Raw genomic sequence first — 20,350 nt, 5'->3', positions numbered from 1 at the left:
AGCTACAAAGCTTTCTAAATTTTTTCCCTTGCTCAATTTTATGAACTCTACCCCATGATGTTAGTTCTGAGAGCTGACCATATTATCAGGTATGTAATGATAATCGTGTATGAAGGCAAAGTACCCTTCTTAATGTAATATTAAAATTAGTATTTTTGATTCCTTTCTCTTGCCTATATACTCACATACCTTATAATGACAACACACAGAACTGTTTTTGAGGAGGGCTACAATAGAGCCCTCCTCACAGTTGAGAAAAATGACTGAGTTACAACCTGAAATATCAGCAGTGACCTTCACTCTGATGTGAAACCTCTTTATATGTCACCGGCAAAGTACAATAACTATCACTACCTTACAGTATTATGAGTACTCAGTTCCTATTCTTTTTTTTTTTTTGCGATACGCGGGCCTCTCACTGTTGTGGCCTCTCCCGTTGCGGAGCACAGGCTCCGGACGCGCAGGCCCAGCGGCCATCGCTCACGGGCCCAGCCGCTCCGCGGTATGTGGGATCTTCCCGGACCGGGGCATGAACCCGTGTCCCCTGCATTGGCAGGCGGACTCTCAACCACTGCGCCACCAGGGAATCCCTCATTTCCTATTCTTTTAAGCCGGATAACTAAATACCCTGGATATGCTGCTATGGTATTTCTCAAAGTATAGTTCATAGAGTACCTGCGTAAGAATCTCCTGAGGCACTATTTGTAAAATGTAGCTACCTGGGCCCCACAAGCAATCTAAGGAATAAAAATTTCTGTAAGATCGGAAAATTTGCATTTCTGACAAGCTCACCCAGGCACTGATTTGAAAACCAATTGTATAAATCCATTTAATATGTCCTTACTATTTAAGAATGAGATTGGTTAAAACAAAGACCCTTTCTCTATTTTGCCGATATTTAAAATTGCACACATGTAGTGCTTTTTGGTATGTGTCTGAAAAAGTTTAGGAGACAATAATATTGATCATAACACCACACTCAAAAGCAATACCTCAAAGTAAATTTTCACTTTTTAGAAAGAGCTTTAGGATAGTGTAGTTCTTAACCAATGGTAAATGATAAACTAATTAGTCTTCACTCAATTTAGCAGTCCACACAGTTTATTCAGCAATAGAACAGAAGAGAACTTCCATCATGACAGACATAAGGCAGATACAGGGCAGATCTCTGGGGTACATTCTTTAAGCAGACTAACAAGTGACTTTTTAACATGTGGCAGGCATGATTTGTTGCATACAAACAGCCATTTATTCCTTACTTCTTCCTTCCTAAAAGAGCCCTGATTTTATTAGGGGAGACAATGTGTCCTACCCAGGCAGTGCAACTCCATTCCCCTCTGCCAGGTTTCCCAGGCTCCTTTGTGAATCAAGGATGTAAGAAAAAATCTGTGAGGGACTTTTGAGAAAGATCTTCTTCCCAAATAAAAGACACAGACTTGAAAGGAGAAAGCTTTTTGCTCCTTACTTCCAGCCTTTGATTGGGACTGAAATGTCTGGAGCAGCAACAAGCTACATTGTACTCGGTGAGAACTATGAGGACAAAAAGCCAATATGCTAAAGATCCCAGAGGGGAAAGATAGCAAGAACCTGGGGCCTTGAGAACATTGTTGAGTTGCTACACAAGCACTGGATTATCTAGAATCTTAAGTGGAATTTTTAAATTGTTCAGTGGCCTCTGAGATGTTTTCTAAGTTTCTTAACCTGAACTCTAGTTTCATGATTCTTATGAACAAGTGAAGGCCAGAATGAGGCCAATGTCAGGTAAGACCTTCTTAGTTCTAAGAAAAATGCTTCCCCTAAACTGTTCATAATATATATGCAGTCAAGCTGGGTAACTCCTTTCGTCACCTATCTCCTAGGACAGGTACTTTTCCATTGCCAGGGGAGGACATTCTAAGTTCAGTCACCACAAAGACAGGATAGTCCTTGCTTATGTAGCGCCAAGGAGGTGTAGACAGAGGCATTTCTGCATGTTTTTATTGTCACCTATATAGGTGCTGCCTGACTGAATGTGATTCCTCTGACAGTGACCAGTTATGGATAACGTCATAGCCACACTGAGGATGAGCTAAATAGAGCCAATGATGAATAAATGGTTATATATGAATAAATTTTATATATATATATAATTATCACTGATTAATATTTAAGAGGTGGAATTTAGAACAATATAGTTTATTATTAAAATGTCTAGTTGTTTTACTGGAATAATCTAGAATTCAGCTACAAGGATGCTTTCCCAGAAAAGTTTTCACTAGAATATAATGAAAGTACACACAGTATGGGGCTTCTCCTCCAGGACTACCATGTCATAATAACGTCAATAATTAGGCTGTGGAGATTTTTAGGAGTAAGCTAATTCCAAAACATAGGAAATATGGATTAGTCAGGTTCTAGATGAACAATCTGGCTTGGAATACTGATTAAATTCATGCTGAAGAAGAGATGCACAGCCTGGAAGCAGATCCAACAACAATTTAAGCAGTTTCCCAGAGTAGTGACAGTCTGGATCAGATATAGAAAGGAGTCATTTTTCCATCTTCCTTGGGCTACTAGTACAAAACCCTCTAGAGTCTCCATGATTTTGACTGTTTCAGAAGTTATTTGCTTTGGCCAAGTTTTTTGTTCAAGGTTTTATCTGTTCTGGTCAGGATTAATTGTAATGCAGGGTTAAAACCAGCCACTCTAGAGTCATGTATCCTTTTCCTAACCAGTGGAGGACCCAGAAGAAATGGGTGGCAAGCTTTTTCAAAGGTCCACCTGGTAAGATTTTGGGGAGCCCACTCAAGTGGGAAAGACCAAGGAAGAACAAGGCTTCTATTAGCAGGATTATCAGGATAACACTCAGGGCAATAATCAGCTCTGTTAATACGGTCTAAGAATACTTGGTAACATTCATTCTCAACCAGTTCAGTTTGGTACAACCAATGGCCTAGTTCTAAACTAGGGAACCATTGCTGTCCACAGTCAGGGCAATGTGAATTATCTGAGAACATTGGGACCTAGAGAGACAACACAGAAAGCAATGTAACTGTAAGAGGCAACAATGATAAAGAGAGACACCCAAACAACCAGTCCTATTACAGGTTTGGTTTAGCACTTTCTCAGTCCAACCACCGTTACTTGGAGAGGGTAAAATGTGGCTTGCACCTCCGTGCAGTTCTTCAAGATTTCGTTGTCTATTTTTCACTCACTTGCAACCCAGTCTCTGAACTCAGGGACTGATCCAGTCTATGTTATCAGTCACTTACTAACAGCACAGATCTCAGAATAGCTCCTTTAAATCCCAGCTTCTCAAGAAAAGATAGGGTTCTAGTCTAAGTTAATTATTTTTTCTTGTGTGTTATCAGCTGGTGGTATCATGCAGAGGCATCTGGCTTACTCTGCTTTGCTGGTAAGTTATTATGTCTGCTTGGTGAAACAGAGGAGCTGACAGGTCCAATGGGTCTTTGGTGGGCGCTGGCACTCTTGCCGTTGTAATACACGTACCCAAGTCTTAAGGCCTTGGCACTTTATAGCGATGTAGAGGGGTCAGGAAAACCTGGCAGAGTCCTCTTGAGCGTGGATCCAATGAAGTCTTTCTTGGGAGGACCTTAATCAGGACCCAGTCACAGGGAAGTAGCTGCTGTTGAGTTGGTTGAAGGGTCTGGGAATGCTTCACATACCTGTAAATAATAAAACTTCAGACGACTCATGTGGGCTTTGAGTTGCTCACAATATTATTAGAAACATGCATTTGGATGAGAATTGTCTCATGGGTTTCCCCATAACAACTTCATATGGGTTCAAACCAATTTATCTGTTGGGAGTTATTCTTATGCTTGATTGGGCAACAAGGAGGATTTTGGTTCATTTAAGGTTTGTATTAGCTTAATTTTATTTTAGGACTATATATTTCTTTTTCCTACTCCTTTGGAACTTTGGGAATAATAAGGTCTGTATAATCATGGTTAATGTGGTAAAACTTTGAGATTTCTTGTCTCTCTTCTGTGAAATGGGTGCCGTATATATAGTTCTCCCATAATGGGTGGGATAACATTAACAATGGTGACAGCCTTCTAAAACAGACTTCAATCCATGCAGGGAAAAGCTTACAAAATTATTAGATAATATTCTTAATAACTAACCATAGGAAGTTGGATGAAATCCTTTTGAAGGCTGAAAAAGAAAACACAAGGGACACGTCTCATTGTCCACATCTGCCTTTATAGGCTCATATGCATTTTAAGTTTAAGAAGGCAATTAAGGCACGGTACTGAGCTATTCTTGGAAAATATATAGTAAATCAGTTGGAATTTACAGATGCTTTCATCATCTTTGTACTCCTTCATGACACTGAATGTAACAAGTAAACAAGGTAGGGTAGAGCAGGATGCATGGAACAACTAGACAGGCACCTAGGAAGTGCCACAGATCACCAGAGCACAATATATAGTCTGCCTTTCTCCAGTGTTCTTTTGTGAATTCTGAGGCCTGATCCTGTGAGAGCACTAAGGGACACTGGGGAAGATGTGAGTGTTAAAACTGTATAAAGATATAGCCTGGGGCTTCCCTGGTGGTGCAGTGGTTGAGAGTCCGCCTGCCGATGCAGGGGACACGGGTTTGTGCCCCGGTCCGCGAAGATCCCACATGCCGCGGAGCGGCTGGGCCCATGAGCCATGGCCGCTGAGCCTGCGCGTCCGGAGCCTGTGCTCCACAACAGGAGAGGTCACAACGATGAGAGGCCCATGTACCGCGAAAAAAAAAAAAAAGATATAGCCTGAAAAGCAGAGGGAGTTATAACCCTTAGCTGTGATCAGCCAAAGCATTTTCCTTACAGACTATCAATAGCAGCTGTGATTCTCAGATTTTAAAACGGCAACTTTAAAAGACAACTGAAGAGCAGCCTCTGCCAGTGCTGCAACCTGGGGTCAATAGTCTGATGGGAGCCCCGGATGGGGTGGGATAGAATCAGTGTAGATACACTGATGTGTTTTTTGAGGTTAGGTGACAGTATGCATGAAGATTACCAGCTCAGCTCCTCAGGAAGAGTGAACAGAAAGTAGGGTTCCTGACCTTTGTGGTGACAACATAGAGTATAACAGATTTCCCTGAGGGTCTACTGTCAAGAGCCACTACAGTAAAAGTTTCAGTTGTTGAACTGGGAAATCTTGGATGTCTAGTACATGAAACAAATAGATGATGAATAAAACCCACATGATTGTGGGGTTTATCACAGAAGTTAGTAGTAAAGTTATATGACTAAGTCTGACATTGAAAAGGTATAGAATTTTGGGTTTTTAGAAAGAAAAGGGGAAATTCAATTAAAACCACAAGAAGATACTGTATTTCACATACACCAGACTGGCAAAAATTAACAAGTTTGACAATGTGGGCTCTATATACTCTAGGCAAGACTACCCTCCCCTCAAACTCCACATCTCTGTTGGCTAAAGCTCCATTCCCTAAGCTCCAAATGCTCAGAATGAAGGATGGCCTTCCCCCAACCTTCATTTCTCCATCTTCAAGAGTTAAGCAAGACTAGAGCTCCAAGTATTCCTGAATCAAGAGCAATCTAGTGTTCCATATGTTCCCGACAAGACCACCCCTCCCCTCATCCTCCAAACCACAATGGGCAAGAGGGGAGTCAAAACAGGGCTCCAAAGCACTAAATGCTCAGAATAAGATCACCTATTACCAGCCTCCTAACTCATTCCTTCCTGAAAATACTCCTGGCAAGATTCTCGAACTACCGCACCCCCCCAGCCTCACAAGCTTCACTACCATTATCTGCTTGAAAGCCTGAGGACCAACCAATCTCATCACACCTGTACCTCTTTTTATGTCAATCACCACATGGAGCCCAGAGCTTCCTGGTTATACTTCATCCTCTTATAGTCTCTAATCCCCATATGGCTCTGACAACAGTAAGATAATACCCCCTTCTCTTCTTTACTTTTTTTCCCATAAAACATGTACCATTTTGATATTAAATATTTTAGCTATTTGTCTCTACTAAAACCTAAACTCCAAGAGTAGGGTGTTTTGTTTTTATTTACTGCTGTACATACCCAATAAACATTTCTTGAATGAATAAATAATGAGACTATAGAGTAATTTGAATCCTTATACCCTAACACTAGGAGCATAAATTAGGATAACCACTTTTGGAATTAATTTGGCATTATCAAGTAAAGCTGAGGATGTGCATTTCCTGTAACTCAGTAATTACCTGAGAGTAGTCTCAGGTAACTACCCTAGAGAAAATTACACGTTTATTTAAAAACATGAATAAAAATATTCAAGGTAGTTCTTTGTATAACAGCAAAATAACCACCAAAATGCCCAAGACAGTAGAATGGATTAAAAAAATTGAGATAGTCCCACACAGACATAGATGAAACTCAAGAATATTGAGCTGAAATATAAAGAGCAAGTAGCAGAAGAATACACACATACTCACTCTCTTATATAGTTTCCATTTACATAAAGTTTCAATATATTGCTTAGGAATAAATGCAATAAAGCTAAAAAGAAAAGGATAAGTACAAGGATAACTATTACCTTTGATGGGATAGGGAAGGGAATGAGATTGAGAAAGGCATACAGAGTATTTCAAAGATAACTGTAAACATTTTTTCTTTGAATGGCTGGAGGTACAAGAATGCATCATAAATCATAATAGTTTACATAATCTCTATTCAGTATTTTATTTTTTTCTACTTCTGTCTTCATTTTTACTTTTTTTAACTTTTAATTTTTATTGGAGTACAGGTGATTTACGATGTTGTGTTAGTTTCAGGTGTACAGCAAAGTGGATCAGTTATACATCTACATATATCCACTCTTTTTTAGATTCATTTCCTAAATAGATCATTACAGAGTACTGAATAGAGTTAGTTCCCTGTGCTGTACAGTAGGTTCTTATTAGTTATCTATTTTATATATAGTAGTGTGTATACGTTAATCCCAATCTCTATTCAATATTTTATAATTAAAAAAAAAAAGAGTGGAAAATAGCAGTGGGCTAGAAAAAGAGATTAATAGGCAAAACCAACTTTCACCCTGTGGACGAGAAGACCAGGAGCAGTTACTCTGCTCAGAGGCAAAGTGGGTGACTGAGGAAAACAGAAGTCCTACAGAAAGACATGGATCTTTGTTTTTCTCATAATATTGGAAGCAACTATCTCTTCATGGAAATAAAGTAACAGAAAATATATTGTAAATCAACTATACTTCAATTTAAAAAAATCTCTATGGAAAGAAAAAAGAAATAAGGTAAAAGAGGCCTACCTAATGTTAATTAATGGAATTAATTTTTCCATTAGGCTACCTAATGGAAAAGAACTTCACTTGGCCAGATATTCAACAGAAAAACTCCATCTCTGAAATAATACTTTTTTTTTTTTTTTGGCCACGCATGGAGCATATGGGGATCTTAGTTCCCAACCAAGGATTGAACCTGCGCCCCCTACAGTGGAATTGCAGTCTTAACCACTGGACCCCCAGGGAAGTCCCCAAGATAATAATAATAATAGCAGCTAATACTTATTGAGCGTCACTATCTGTTCTAATACATGTAATATATTTTACATCTATTAACTCATGTAATTCTTACAATAATCCACTCTATAGTTAAAGAAACAGAGAGGCTGAGCAACTTGCCCAGAGCCACACAGGTCTTTGTAGAGAAATCAGTATTTGAATTCAAGAAGATTGGTTCCAGAGCCTGTACTCTTAACCACTATAAGACACTGCCTTTCTGAAGCAGTGACTGTTGAGTTTTAGAAAACCCTTTCATAAGCTATTTGCAAAGCTACAGGATACTCTTCAATTGTGTGTATTATATTAAAGTGGGGGTGGGAGAAACTCTCTCCCATAATTTTCCACTTTCACACAAAAAAATCCAGGATACATTTCAGGGAGTCCTAAATCCCCTGAAATTACATATAAAATTTTTTATGTACACATGTGCATTTTTTTCTGGAAAGAGAGTACAGCTGATCCTTGAACAACGTGGGGGTTAGGGGTACCAACCTTCAAGTAATCAAAAATCTGCATGTAACTTACAGTCAGCCCTTCGTATATGCAGTTCCTCTGTAGCCATCGTTCTGCATCCTCGGATTCAATCAACCACAGACCGTGTAGTACTGAAATATTTATTGTTGAAAAAAATCTGCATGTAAGTGGACCCACACAATTCAAACTGTGTTGTTCAAAGGTCAACTGTACACACTTTTAGATTCCCAAAGGAATGGTTCAGAACCATTGGGCATGAATGCTTCCTAATCATTGTACCATCAAAGGCAATTTTTATTCCTGGCACCTCCCTCCCCAGATCTCAATATGGAAGGATCCCTGAACAACTACCATTCTTGTAATAACTTCGTTTTCTCATTTTATTAATTAGACATGTAGGTCTGCCAATCAGAACTTCTAATAAAAACAAGAAAAAAACTAGTGTTAATAGCCCTGATTTAGAAATTTTCAATATTTTAAATTACAGATAATATTCAAAATGCCTATAACATAAAGTCAGAGAGATTTCGGCTACTCTGGATTTGTTTCCTTCCTCAACTCCATTAGCTTAAGTCAAAAGTGGTTGATCTGGAAAAAAAAAAAAAAAAAAGTGGTTGATCTGAGGTAAATGTATGATTACCACCAGGCTGGTAGAAATGCAAAAAATACCTTGGGAACCACCATTACTCAACTGATTATTGTTTAAGTTATTGAGGAAACTGCCACGTACTAGGCCCAATGCCAAATACTATACATACAGAGAGAAAAATCTTACAGAGCTTCCAGATGTCGAGGGAATCCAGATTGGAACCAATGCTTTAGGTAAAGGCTAAGAGCTTTTCGATAGATATAAAAAGACTGCCTGTAGAGATCACAGGAAATTCAGGAAGGCCCACAGAAGTTGGAATGTCCTTATCTTCAAGCGAACCTTGCAGCCAACAACAGTGGGCAAAAAACAAATTTAAAGGGCTTCCCTACCACATAAATGCTATACAGTCATCTTTCAGTATCAGTGGGGGATTCATTCCAGGACCACCCACAGATACCAAAATGCAAGGACCAGAGGGACACTCAAGTCCCTTACATAAAATGGCGTAGTATCTGCATATAACCCATGCACATCCTGCTGTATACTTTAAATCATCTCAAGATTACTTATAATACCTAATGTAATGTAAATGCTATGTAAATAGCTGCCAGAGCACAGCAAGTTCAAGTTTTGCTTTTTGGAACTTCCTGAATTTTTTTTCACAAATATTTTCTATCAGATTTTTTTTTTTCTTTTGGCTGCGTTGCGTGGCTTGTGGGATTTTAGTTCCCCGACCAGAAATTGACCCTGGGCCTTGGCAGTGAAAGTGGCAAGTCCTAAGCACTGCACCAACAGGGAACTTCCCAGATCAGACTTTTTGTGTATGAGAACTAAAGTAAATTTAAGTTTCATCCTGTAGATTTATTAGAGGAAAATTTAGAAAATAAGCACTTTAACATCAAAATAGAAAATGCAGTTCTATTCAAACCAGTGAAATTTACACTATTAATGATGGCAGCTTAATACATATTAAATAATTATCAACTCTAAATATTGAGTCTGTATCATTCTTCGCTATTTCCTGAATTGATGTTAGTAAGCTAGCTCAAATCTGCCTCTGATAAACAAAAATTCTCTTGTTCTTTTTATTTATTTATTTAGAATACTTATTTATTTGGTTGCAATGGGTCTTAGTTGTGACAGCTGGGCTCCTTAGGTGTGGCATGCATGTGGTATCTGGTTCCCTGACCAGGGATCGATCCTGGGCCCCCTGCATTGGGAGCTTGGAGTCCTATCCACTGCATCAGCAGGGAAGTCCCTCTTGTTCTTTTTAGTGATAGGATAATATAAGTTTCAGATTGAGTCAGGACTGGGATGACTTCTCCAGGCAAATATATCACTTAAACTTCAGCCTCAGCCAAGTCCTCATATGATATATAAAATCAAAAGAACAGACACATAGAAAAAATATAAATGCTCTAAATTTTCTTGCATTTCCATTTTAAATATTTTCTCCCATGGAATAATTTATTCTAACACTACTCAATAATCAAAACTATTTTTTGTATGAGACAGCTTCTCTGATAAGTTTCACACACGAAGTGAAATCTCAAGAGCTTCATATTTCATTAACTAGTTCTGAATTTAGATGTTGGGAGATTAAGGAGTATGAAAAAAAAGAATCACTCTTCTTTTTAAATTCACATAATCTAAAATAATTCTTTGCTTAAAATATATTATGAAAATACATGCTCCTGAAAAAAGGTTTCAGCCTGTTTTGTGAGGAACTACTTTTAATTTGGCAGTCTTGAGATCACAGAGAGAAGGCACAATCTTCAACACTGTTGAGCACACACACTGTTCCCTCTTACGAAAATAGATAAGCCAAACAAAAAATATGATCTTGAGTCACCCAGGAGTTGAGAAACAGGGAACTCCCTGGCAGTCCAGTGGTTAAGACTCCGAGCTCTCACTGTCGAGGACCTGGGTTCAATCCCTGCTTGGGGAACTAAGATCCCACAAGCCTTGCAGCGAAGCCAAAAATAAAAATAACAAAAAAAAAAAGGAACTGACAAACATAACAGGTGTGTGTGTGCATTGCTGGCATTCCATAAAGGGGAACAACTGGTTTAAAATTTTACTGGTGCACTTCAATCTACTTTGCCCTAATGGACAAAAGTCCATGGTTCAAATTCTATCTACAGTTTCAATTTAAAACACCAGCAGCCAAACCTTTAAAGTTAATATGCAGTTTTCAACAGTGAGACCTAGTGCTAAGGTTAGGTATTTATATACTTGTATCAGCTATTTGTGTCTGTGTTGAAAACTAAGTATCTAAGTCTTGCCCACGCCTCTGCACCATATCCATTGTCATAATATGCCAGGATTATTATTTTCAAGATTTCCCACTCATTTCCCAGTGTTTTCACTAAATAGTACTTATTCCATATTTTTGAAGGGGAGGTTGAGAAAGTACTAAAAACTAGAAACAAAAAGCACTCCACTTACTTTCTTAGGGAACTGTTTCTTATATAGGGACTGGATGTCTGGAACAGTTCAGATATAAATTTTTTCTGAGGATAGAGAAAAAATTTCCTTTCCTTCTTACCCTTCTTACTCCCTCGATTTGCATTTCACATTTAGGCTGACCCACGCAGAGGCAAAAAGCAACACACAAAGATCAAAGAGTTTGCTACGATTTCCAACAGTGGGTGGCATAACTGATTCCCAGTTTTAGCTCAACTCCTCTAATCATCTTTAGTATCTACAGGAAGCCAGCACGTTGTTATTAAATGTTTTATTTTGAACGAATTTTAAACTTGTAGAAAAGTTGCAAAAATAGTGCAGAGAGTTCCTTATACCCTTTACCCAGTTTCTCCTAAAGTCAACATCTCATAAAATACAGTTACAAAACCAAGAAATTAACATTGGTACAAGTCAATTAACTAAACTACAGACTGCTCGAATTGTACCAGTTTCTCCACTAATGTCCCTTTTCTGTTCCATAGTCCAATCTGGGATCCACCACTGCATTTAGTTGTCAATTCTCCTGAGTCTCCAATCCGTGACAGTTTCTGTCTCTAATTATCTGTGACTTTTCCTGGTCTTTGTGACCTTTACACTTTTGAAAAGTACTAGCCAGTTACTTTGTAGAATGTCCCCCAATTTGTGAGTAGAAAGATAAAGAGTTTATGCATTTTTGGCAAGAATAACACCACAGAAATGATGTTGAGTCCTTCTAAGTGCATCATATCACTGGGGTCATGATGTCTGTATGTCTTATTACTGGTGATGTTAACCTCAATCAGTTGGTTAACACAGTATCTCCACTGTCAAGTTACTATTTTTCCTTTGTAGCTAATAATTATTTTGGGGAGATATTTTGAGACTATGCAAATACCCTGATTTTCCTCAAAATTTCACCTACCAGTATTATAGGTAGATTTTATCTGCAATAATTACTATGCGGCTGTTTGTCTAATAGTGATTTTGTTTCCTTTTTACCATGTTTACTCATTGGAATTCTTCTCTAAGAAAGAGCTGTCCCTTCTTGAATTCTATTTATTTATCAACTATGTCAGTATGGACTCATGGCCACTTACTTTACTTTATTCTATGGGTTAAAATCCAGTACTACCATTACTCATTTTATTACTCAGGTTGTTCCAACTTTGGCCATCAAGCTCCTTCAAGTTCCTCCTGTGTCCTTTCAACAAGCTCCCAAACCTTTTTGAGCATTTACTTAATTTCAAGCACCACAAGATGTTCCAGGCTCACCTTGTATTTTCCCTGACTCAGACCTGGAATCAAGTACGTCTCAAAAAAAAAAAAAAAAAAATCCTAGTTCCTTTTATCAGAGGATAGTGTTTAAAAACAAGAGCTGGGTGCTCATTGCTACTGGGGTTTCACCATCAGGTCAACAATTTGGACAACCCCCACTATTATTTGTTTCCTTACTAAACTCATTAGCTGGAAATCATTAGCATCACCTGGGAACCTATTAGAAATGCAAACTCTTGGGACCCACCCCAGACCTACCAGACTAGAATCTTTGAGGGTCTGGTGCAGGAATTTGTTTTAACAGGCTCACCAGATGATTCTGATGCTCACTATAAAATTTAAGAAACATGAAACACTGCTTTAATGAAGAAGAGTTAGCTTTCCATCACTATAAACCCTATGTTTACTATATCTATCCCTAATAAAAAAAGGGAAAATTTACTCTTAATAACTTGTGCATAAATTATATTTTTACTGCCACAACTAATAAAACTAAAGGTGAATGCCTCATCTGTTAAGGCACTGAACACTTCCCTACTCTTGTTTTCCTACAAAATTTTTTTTACATGTGGTGGTCATGGTAGTTATAAAGTACAAATATTGTTACTCTTATACAAAGAAGTTTAAGTCAGCCTGCAGGACCATCTCCTGCCTACATATATGACTCAACATCCATATAGTGAATCTATAAATATGAAATCCTCCCAGCACAGTCCTCTAAAGTCAGACTGCCTAGGCCTGAATGACTGCTCCAGCACCTGACTTGGTGAACTCTGCTCTATTTCCCTGGTTTTCTTAACCACAAAATGGAATAACTACCCAGATGAAAGAAGCATTATGAGGGTTAAAGTGATAATGTGCAGCACTTACCGCTATGGGGGCACAAAAGAAGTCTCAGGATGTGTTTATTATTATTTGAACTGTTAAGTAAAAGTGCAACTAGACGTTTTATTTTTCGGAATGGGGAAAGCAAGTGGACACTGTGCTAAAGGAAAGTTCTGCTGTTTCTTCACTAGTAGATCAAAATAAAGGCAGAACCAGAGAGCTCTATTTATATAATTAAAACAAAACCCTCAGAAGTTTACAAATTAATGTTTTAAATTTGCCTTTTGGCAAAAATGTTATTATATTTACATTATGTACACCCATGATCAAGAGCTAAAGAAGAGTATATAAAAATAAAAACAATTTGATTTGTTCAGGTAGTGGAATTATTGGTGAATTTTCTTCCTTTCTATTTTGATTATCAAAACCATGTGCCACTTCCTTTAATATTAGTAAAGAAGAAAGTAGTCCAATTAGTAATAACTGTTTCCACTTATTGAGTCCTTAAACCCATTTAATATTCCAAATAACCCTATGACTCTCCACTTTAAAGATGAGGTAATGGGCTCAGAGAGATAAAGCAACCTGCCCAAGCCACAAATTGACAGAACAGGAATTCAAACTCAGCTCTGACTCCGAAGTCTACGCTCATAACCAATATTGGAGACATCTTTCTTTATTCACAAATGCTTGATTTGCTGTGCAAAACTTACGATAAAGTATAATCACTATATTGACTTATCTCTTGTGGGACACAGTAGTCATTATAAAATATAGACTATTAACGAAATTTTAACACAATTAAAATTCTAAATGAAAAACAGCATAAAGCAGACAAGGCTTCTCTCAGCAAACTTTCCTTCAGGAAATTCAAGTGGCACTTCAGAGAAATGTGGATTTCCATGGTATACAGCTTAAAATTACTGCCTACGCAAAAATAAATTACATACAAGACGCTATACATTATTTAAATACCCAATAATCCTCAAATAATTAGCTAAATTCTTGTTACTTTATTTGTTACTTATAGAAGCTCTCAGGCTAGTATTATCTCTACACTAGGAAGAAAAACAAGTGAAGTAGAGCTGAACTGAGTCACTTATGGTTACGATAAACCAGAGTAAAACTGGTAATCAAGTTCTGGACTCTGCATTCAGCATAAGCATTACTCAGGAGAGACTCCCAAAGTTTTCACAGCAAATGTCAGTTTTCAAACTGTTCTAATCCACACAAAGGCTTCCAGGAAAATTTTTAGTTCCTCTACCAGTAAGTTCCTTTTTAAATTAGATTATTTCCCACTGACCATTTATATAGTAATCCTGTGCTTGAAAAACAAAACTGATAAATACGGATAACAGCCACAGCCCTAATTCTTAACAAACAGAGACAAAGAAAGGATCTCTCATATAGATCCAAAATAAAATGTTTTAAAACCTAAAGACAGGTAAAATTGAAACAGTGTGTTGAATCAGATTAACTGATTTCTGTAACTGTGTATAAAGTCTAACAATTAAGCACTACTGATTAAGTAGAGAGTAAACTTTTTTGAAGGAAGGAAAAAGGGGTAAACTTTCTCGGGTATGAAATACAATTGGGAATACATATATAATATGTAATTAATTGGTAATTGCAGGGTCTTACTAAAACTTCTCTCTTTTTAGCACCATAAAGGCTAAAAGGCAGGGGTGGCAAGTGAGCGATGGCGGGGCGGCGGCGGGGGAACACGGACACTATCTTATAAAGATTAAAAAGACGAATGATGGGATCCTGTTAAGCATGAAGGTAAAGGGAGTAATCAACACCTGCACTGGTAGATTTCCCGTTTACATTTGAACCTTATAGGAATTCTGCTTCTCGTCTCAAAGTCCAAACCAAACATTTATTCCCACCTTATTCTGTTTAATGTTTATATGATTCTGTTTCTCTTTTTTCACTCCAAAACAAAAATATACCTCCAACCTGCTCCGTTTAAGGTTTTTGCGGTAAGGAGGTGGGGGTGGGGAAGGACCGTTTCTGAAAGATATTTAAAAAGAAGGTATCAGATCAAATATTAAAACATGGAAAAGTTGTATACAAATTTTACTTACAAATTCTAGCGGGGTTTTAAATCGTCGACTGTCAATGTCAGGAGAGCCCTTAGAGTGTTCTTTCTGCTCCACAACGCTGAGCTGCACCCCTCGGACGCGGCGGAACAGAACGTCGTCCCGTCCCTGCCCACGTGACCGCGACCTCCGCGGGGAGGGTAGGCGCCCGCGGAATGCTGGGACTGGTAGGCGCCGGCCCCTCCTCCCCGCAGGCTGGAGGCTGGAGGTGCGGTGAGTGCAGCGGCAGAACCGCAAGCCTCCCCGCGTTCTCAGGCTGCTACCAGACCCGGAGGCAGGCATCCCTGCAAGACCCTGGAGGACCCTAAACCCTTATAAAGACCTAAAGTTCATAGGCTCGAGGAACTAATGGAACCAACACAGTGAGAGGTACTAGCCAATGATACTGGCAAGCACCAGTCAGACTTGACTTAGAAGCCGGCCTCTACCATTACGAGGTGCATGTCCTCAAAGGAGTTGCTTAATCTAAGCCCGAGTTTGCTCTTGTCAAATGCAGACAACGCTACATACATAGTACCTCATAGGTGGTGTGAGTAAATGAGCTAATGTACATAACAGTGTCTACTAAACGACATTAGTAAATGATGAATAAAAAATAGCTATTATCTTAATCTATTAATTTTATAAAAATGAAAATTGAGAGATGGCAAGCAATTTACGCAAGAACACATAATTGGTTAAGGGCAAAGTCAAGTAAGTCTAAAAGTCCTGTTCCTGACCTGCACCAATTCAATACAACATAGAAGAAATCTACTCACATAAATCTCACTTCCCCTTTCCTGATTTTTCCCCATAACACTCCTGACCAACACACTATTGTACTTATTTTGATTTTTATCTGACTCCCATAGAATATAAAAGCCTAGAAGGCAGGGAGGGTTGCCTTCTGGTCTCTTCTTTTACTGCTGTATCCCCAGCACCTAGAACAGGGCTTGCCTAGTACATAGCACTAGCTCAATAATTTACTGGATTACTGATTCTTCATGTAACTGATTTTTTGGTGTCTTCACCTCTCAACCATCCTTTTTTTGGCAGAAGACACGGGATTTGGGAACATTCTTAGACGCTGTTTAATTGACTGCAATTTCTAATTCAACAAAGAATAAGTGGAAGACTTATATTCTAATCACTTCATTTCTAGACATTTTCATTTGTATTAACCGTCTTTAAAGTATTTTTTCTATCACTTGTGAGGATGGGGAATAAATGCAGCTAGCTACTGTCTTTACTTCCTCTTATTTAATATTTCAATCTTTTCCTTATTAAAAATAACAATGTTTCCTCCTTCTACTAAGATATAATCCCAAAGTTATTTCTCTGATCAAAAGTGTGGATATTATGTACAATTAATTGATAAATGCTTTCTCAGTAAACAACAGGATTTCTGCTTACCCTAAACAAAAAACTCATGTACAAAAATTATCTTTTTGGGGTTTCCCTGGTGGCGCAGTGGTTGAGAGTCCGCCTGCCGATGCAGGGACACGGGTTTGTGCCCCGGTCCAGGAGGATCCCACATGCCACGGAGCGGCTGGGCCCGTGAGCCATGGCCGCTGAGCCTGCGCGTCCGGAGCCTGTGCTCCGCAACGGGAGAGGCCACAACAGTGAGAGGCCCACGTACCGCAAAAAAAAAAAAAAAAAAGCTGCTTTATTTAGAAATCCATTGTCAAGAACATTAGATTTCTAGACTTAGGTCTAATAGCTAGGTCCTTAAATTGCCAGTCATTTAGCCTGAATTATAATTTTTTGTATATCTGTCTTCCCTAGTATATGGCAAATTCCCTCAGGGTAAAGAACACGCATTAATTTAATTCATATATTTATTAAGCATCTATTCTGTGTTTAATAAATATATGAATTAAATTGATGAGTACATTCTTTGTTGTAATCATTTCTTCTCTTGTTCTGTTTTGATTCACTGAATTCCTCTACATATCTCAAACTCCCAAAGTAATTGTTTAACATCTGGAGCTCATGCTTCCTCTCTTGGTATTGGCAGCCCAGCAATTCCCTTATAATATTAGCTATGAGTCTGTCTCTGTCTCACCTCTTTTGGGCCACCCTTGTAGTTTGGAAAACATCTACAGCAGAATATCTGGTTTGACAAGGGTTTACCTTTACCTCTCAGTTAGTGATGAAAGTTGGTATTTGTAAAGTTGCTAAGGCGTGGGAGGCACGTATGGCAGGGCTAGGATTATGTATCCTTATTACCTAGATAAAGAGGGAAAATCCTAAGCAAATATATGTGTTAATGCTAAATTAAAGTTGCCGTTCCTCTGATTTTACTTCAAGCGTCTCATGATCTGTTTCTTTGAAAACCATTCCTAAACTCTTACAAGCATTTTTAATTACAAAATAACACATGTACTGAATATTCAATAATATATAGAACCTCCTGTCCTCTCTTTTTTAATATGTTCCCCCAAACTAAGTTTTACAATCTGTAACCAAGTTTCCATATAGTCACCTGTCCTGGTAACTGTTTTAAAGAGGCTCTTAATATATGCATTACTGTTCATAATATGAACTTTGTATATTAATACTATAAAGTTTTATATTCTTTAATAATTTCATCTATTACAGAACTTTTACTATTATATGTTAATAATGAGTAATATAGTAGGTACCTCATAAAGCATTAGTTAAATAAAAGCCAGGTATTAACCAAGTATCAACACTTCTCAGCATTTTGTCAGAAAAGACTAAGTCCCACGAATCTTGCAAATATACTATCTAACTCAGGCTGAAGAGGGAGAACATGCTTTTCATTTTCCCTTAAGACAAAAGATTTTTTTAAAAAGTAGCATCTCCCATGTTGCTATTCCTTCAGTTTCTTTGTCTATATTGTATACAGTAAAAACAAAAGCTCAACTAAATGAATCTCCTCACAGGCAAAAACCTAGGTGATTCTCTAAAGCATGTAATTCCTCTTGTCTGTGGCCAAATTTTTGGACAATTAGTGAAAACATTGAACACCTTAAGATTTAATTAAATTGAAATCTGTCCCCAGTTTGGACAAATGAGTTGCTCAAAAACATTCTAAAGTGATTTTAAATACATGAAAGAATAAACAAATACCTTCAAATTTTTCAGGTTCATTCATTATAATTGCTATCCAAATTGCAACTTTTTAAATCTAGTCACTAAAATCAATTATAGAAAGCCGTCCAAGAAGTGTGTGTATATTTGAAGGCAAGATTAATCTTTTTTCAATAATTGTTCAGACTTTATACTAAATTAACATTCCTTCAGTGTGTCTAAATTTGGTTAGATATTTGCAGATTATCCACATCTGCAAATACGATACACAGAGGTGGAACATAGGCTTTTATCATGCTTTCTTATTCAGTAAACTAAACGCAGGAAAACCCTATATCAAATGCAGTATATCAAGTCATGCCCAGAATCAAAGTAAAAATAATGGATCACAAGTGAAAATTACAGTGCCGTCATTAATTAAAGTATTTGTTCATTTTTCACTGTCCATAACACAGCACTAGCAAGCTTTCTGAACAGTGCTGCTGGACTAGAGCTTTTATACGAAACCAGGAATAAGACTGCTTGCTATGCGCACATTTTGCAAATGTTAATCCACCCCAGTATGCCTGTAGATCCGATTTCGTACACTCAACGAGGGACTTAAAACTTAAAAAGTGGTTAAATGCCTTCCCAAGGTCCTTGAAACTAAAATTTTCTCCAAGATGACACCTGCAAAAGTATCTTTCTTATCAACCCCTGCTAAGAAACACTCGGCAAGGTACGGCGGAGGCAGCAGTCGATCAGAGGCTGCGGGAAAACTGCGCAACAGCCTGGGGGTGAGGACCGAAACTTCCCCTCCACTCCTCCTTTCCCAGGTTCTCGGTACTGGGGGACGGGCCGGACGTCTCCTGCGTGCCGGCAACAGTTGCCAGGAGCAGCGGGCTGAGTACCGGCACTCTGCCCAACCAGTGGTCTCTTCTTCGTCGTCCCCTCCTTCCCTCCCTGAAGGCCAAGGACAGCGACGTCCTCCTCCCTCTTCTCCTCCTCTTTGGTGCCTTCAGCCAGGAGGCGGGAGTGACCCGCGGCAGCTGACCCAGCACAGGCACTGCCTCTCTCACAGCCCTCAGAACACACGATGGGCCCAGAGGCGGGTTTGCAGCACAGCAGCGACGACGCAGGCGGCAGCCCCAGCGACTCTCAACTGCCTCCCTGACCGTCGACACCACTGCCGAACACCCGAAAAACCATCGCCACCAACGGCGGGAGACTCTACAGGCCCTCCAAAACACCTTCTCGATCGACTCAAGCTACGTCAACAACTATGGCAGGCGAGGGGTGGCGGGCGGAGCCGGAGAGGGAAGGATGGGGGCTGTACGTCACGCCCAGGGCTCCGCTACGGGAGGCGAGGCCCCGGCTCGCCCCTCAAAATGGCGGCGGCAGTGACGCGCCTGCGTATAGCTCTCCTACGCCGTCGCGCCACGGCCGGCGGGAAGTGAGGTTCTCAGAAGAGCCGCCCGAAGTGTACGGCGACTTTGAGCCCCGGGCGGCCAAAGAAAAGGCCCCGGTGGGAAGACAAATTCCGCTAGAAGAGTTTCGGCCCGATTCGGCGAAAGAGGAAGTGAGAGAACGCTCCTATTACCTTCGGTCTCGGCAGCGGAGGCAGCCGCGACTCCAGGAAGCCGAGATGAAGACGCGAAGGGCTACTCGCCTCCAGCAGCAGCAGCACTCACAGCCGCCTCCGCTGCAGCCGTCTCCGGTTACGACCAGGAGAGGATTACGGGACTCCCATTCATCCGAAGGTGAGGCCGACAGAGGTAACAGTCTCAGCCCCGAGCCAGGAAGGGAGTGCCGCGAGCGTGCGCGCGCAGAGGGCGTGTGCGCCTCGGCCGGTCGTGTGCCTTTCTGGACCTCACCCCCTCGGGGCTCCTCCGACCGGATGGGCGTGCGACCCGACGCCCGGTCCGCCCCGACCGCTGGCGGGAAAGCGGCAGGGGCGGGGGCACTGGAAGGGAAGGCAGTCGTGCGGAGCTACTTGAGCAGAGCCGTGGAGCCGCGTGCATCCTTGGGCATCAATTTAGGGGTGTCAGGATTGCCTCTTTTCTGCAGGCTTGCACGTTGGGACGGCGAGTTAGGCGGCAGG

At 39.8% G+C, this 20,350-nt stretch overlaps 3 protein-coding genes across 16 annotated transcripts in view; 1 reads left to right on the top strand and 2 right to left on the bottom strand.

The window, feature by feature from the left end:
• The window catches only part of LOC132510365 (torsin-1A-interacting protein 2-like), a 38,440-nt gene extending 18,530 nt beyond the window's left edge, over nucleotides 1–19,910 (bottom strand). Inside the window, exons 1-2 of one of the 3 annotated variants that reach the window (XM_060132328.1) lie at nucleotides 15,220–15,233; nucleotides 8,050–8,129 (exon numbers count right to left, since the gene is read on the bottom strand). The gene's annotated coding sequence lies outside the window, so the exon portion shown is untranslated. Of the gene's footprint in view, nucleotides 1–8,049; nucleotides 8,130–15,219; nucleotides 15,308–19,849 lie in introns of those variants that run through there. The other 2 variants (XM_060132349.1, XM_060132338.1) reach the window with 2 other exon arrangements.
• On the bottom strand, nucleotides 1,084–19,977 carry TOR1AIP2 (torsin 1A interacting protein 2). 4 transcript variants are annotated; one of them, XM_060132363.1, is made up of 4 exons: nucleotides 15,220–15,265; nucleotides 8,050–8,129; nucleotides 4,128–4,158; nucleotides 1,084–3,665 (listed from the first exon to the last, which is right to left on the bottom strand). In XM_060132363.1, the coding sequence occupies exon 4, from the start codon at nucleotides 2,994–2,996 to the stop codon at nucleotides 2,601–2,603; it is 396 nt and encodes a 131-aa protein (XP_059988346.1). In that variant the 5' UTR covers nucleotides 2,997–3,665; nucleotides 4,128–4,158; nucleotides 8,050–8,129; nucleotides 15,220–15,265; the 3' UTR covers nucleotides 1,084–2,600. The 4 variants fall into 4 exon arrangements, with proteins under 4 accessions (XP_059988346.1, XP_059988355.1, XP_059988375.1 ...); XM_060132372.1 differs by lacking the exon at nucleotides 4,128–4,158 and having other exon boundaries at nucleotides 15,220–15,273; XM_060132392.1 differs by lacking the exons at nucleotides 4,128–4,158; nucleotides 8,050–8,129; nucleotides 15,220–15,265 and adding an exon at nucleotides 19,850–19,977.
• TOR1AIP1 (torsin 1A interacting protein 1) overlaps nucleotides 19,143–20,350 on the top strand; it is a 52,152-nt gene continuing 50,944 nt past the window's right edge. For 3 of the 9 annotated variants that reach the window (XM_060132270.1, XM_060132292.1, XM_060132278.1), the window contains exon 1: nucleotides 19,144–20,024. In XM_060132270.1, coding sequence (XP_059988253.1) covers nucleotides 19,532–20,024 — 493 coding nt within the window. In that variant the 5' untranslated portion in view covers nucleotides 19,144–19,531. Of the gene's footprint in view, nucleotides 20,025–20,350 lie in introns of all 9 variants that reach the window. The other 6 variants (XM_060132262.1, XM_060132244.1, XM_060132302.1 and 3 more) reach the window with 4 other exon arrangements.

This window comes from Lagenorhynchus albirostris, chromosome 2 (assembly GCF_949774975.1).
Source record: "Lagenorhynchus albirostris chromosome 2, mLagAlb1.1, whole genome shotgun sequence".
In the NCBI taxonomy this organism is placed as follows: Eukaryota; Metazoa; Chordata; class Mammalia; order Artiodactyla; family Delphinidae; genus Lagenorhynchus; species Lagenorhynchus albirostris.
The sequence above is the reverse complement of the archived record's forward strand: the minus strand, read 5'-3'. Positions and strand labels throughout refer to the sequence as shown.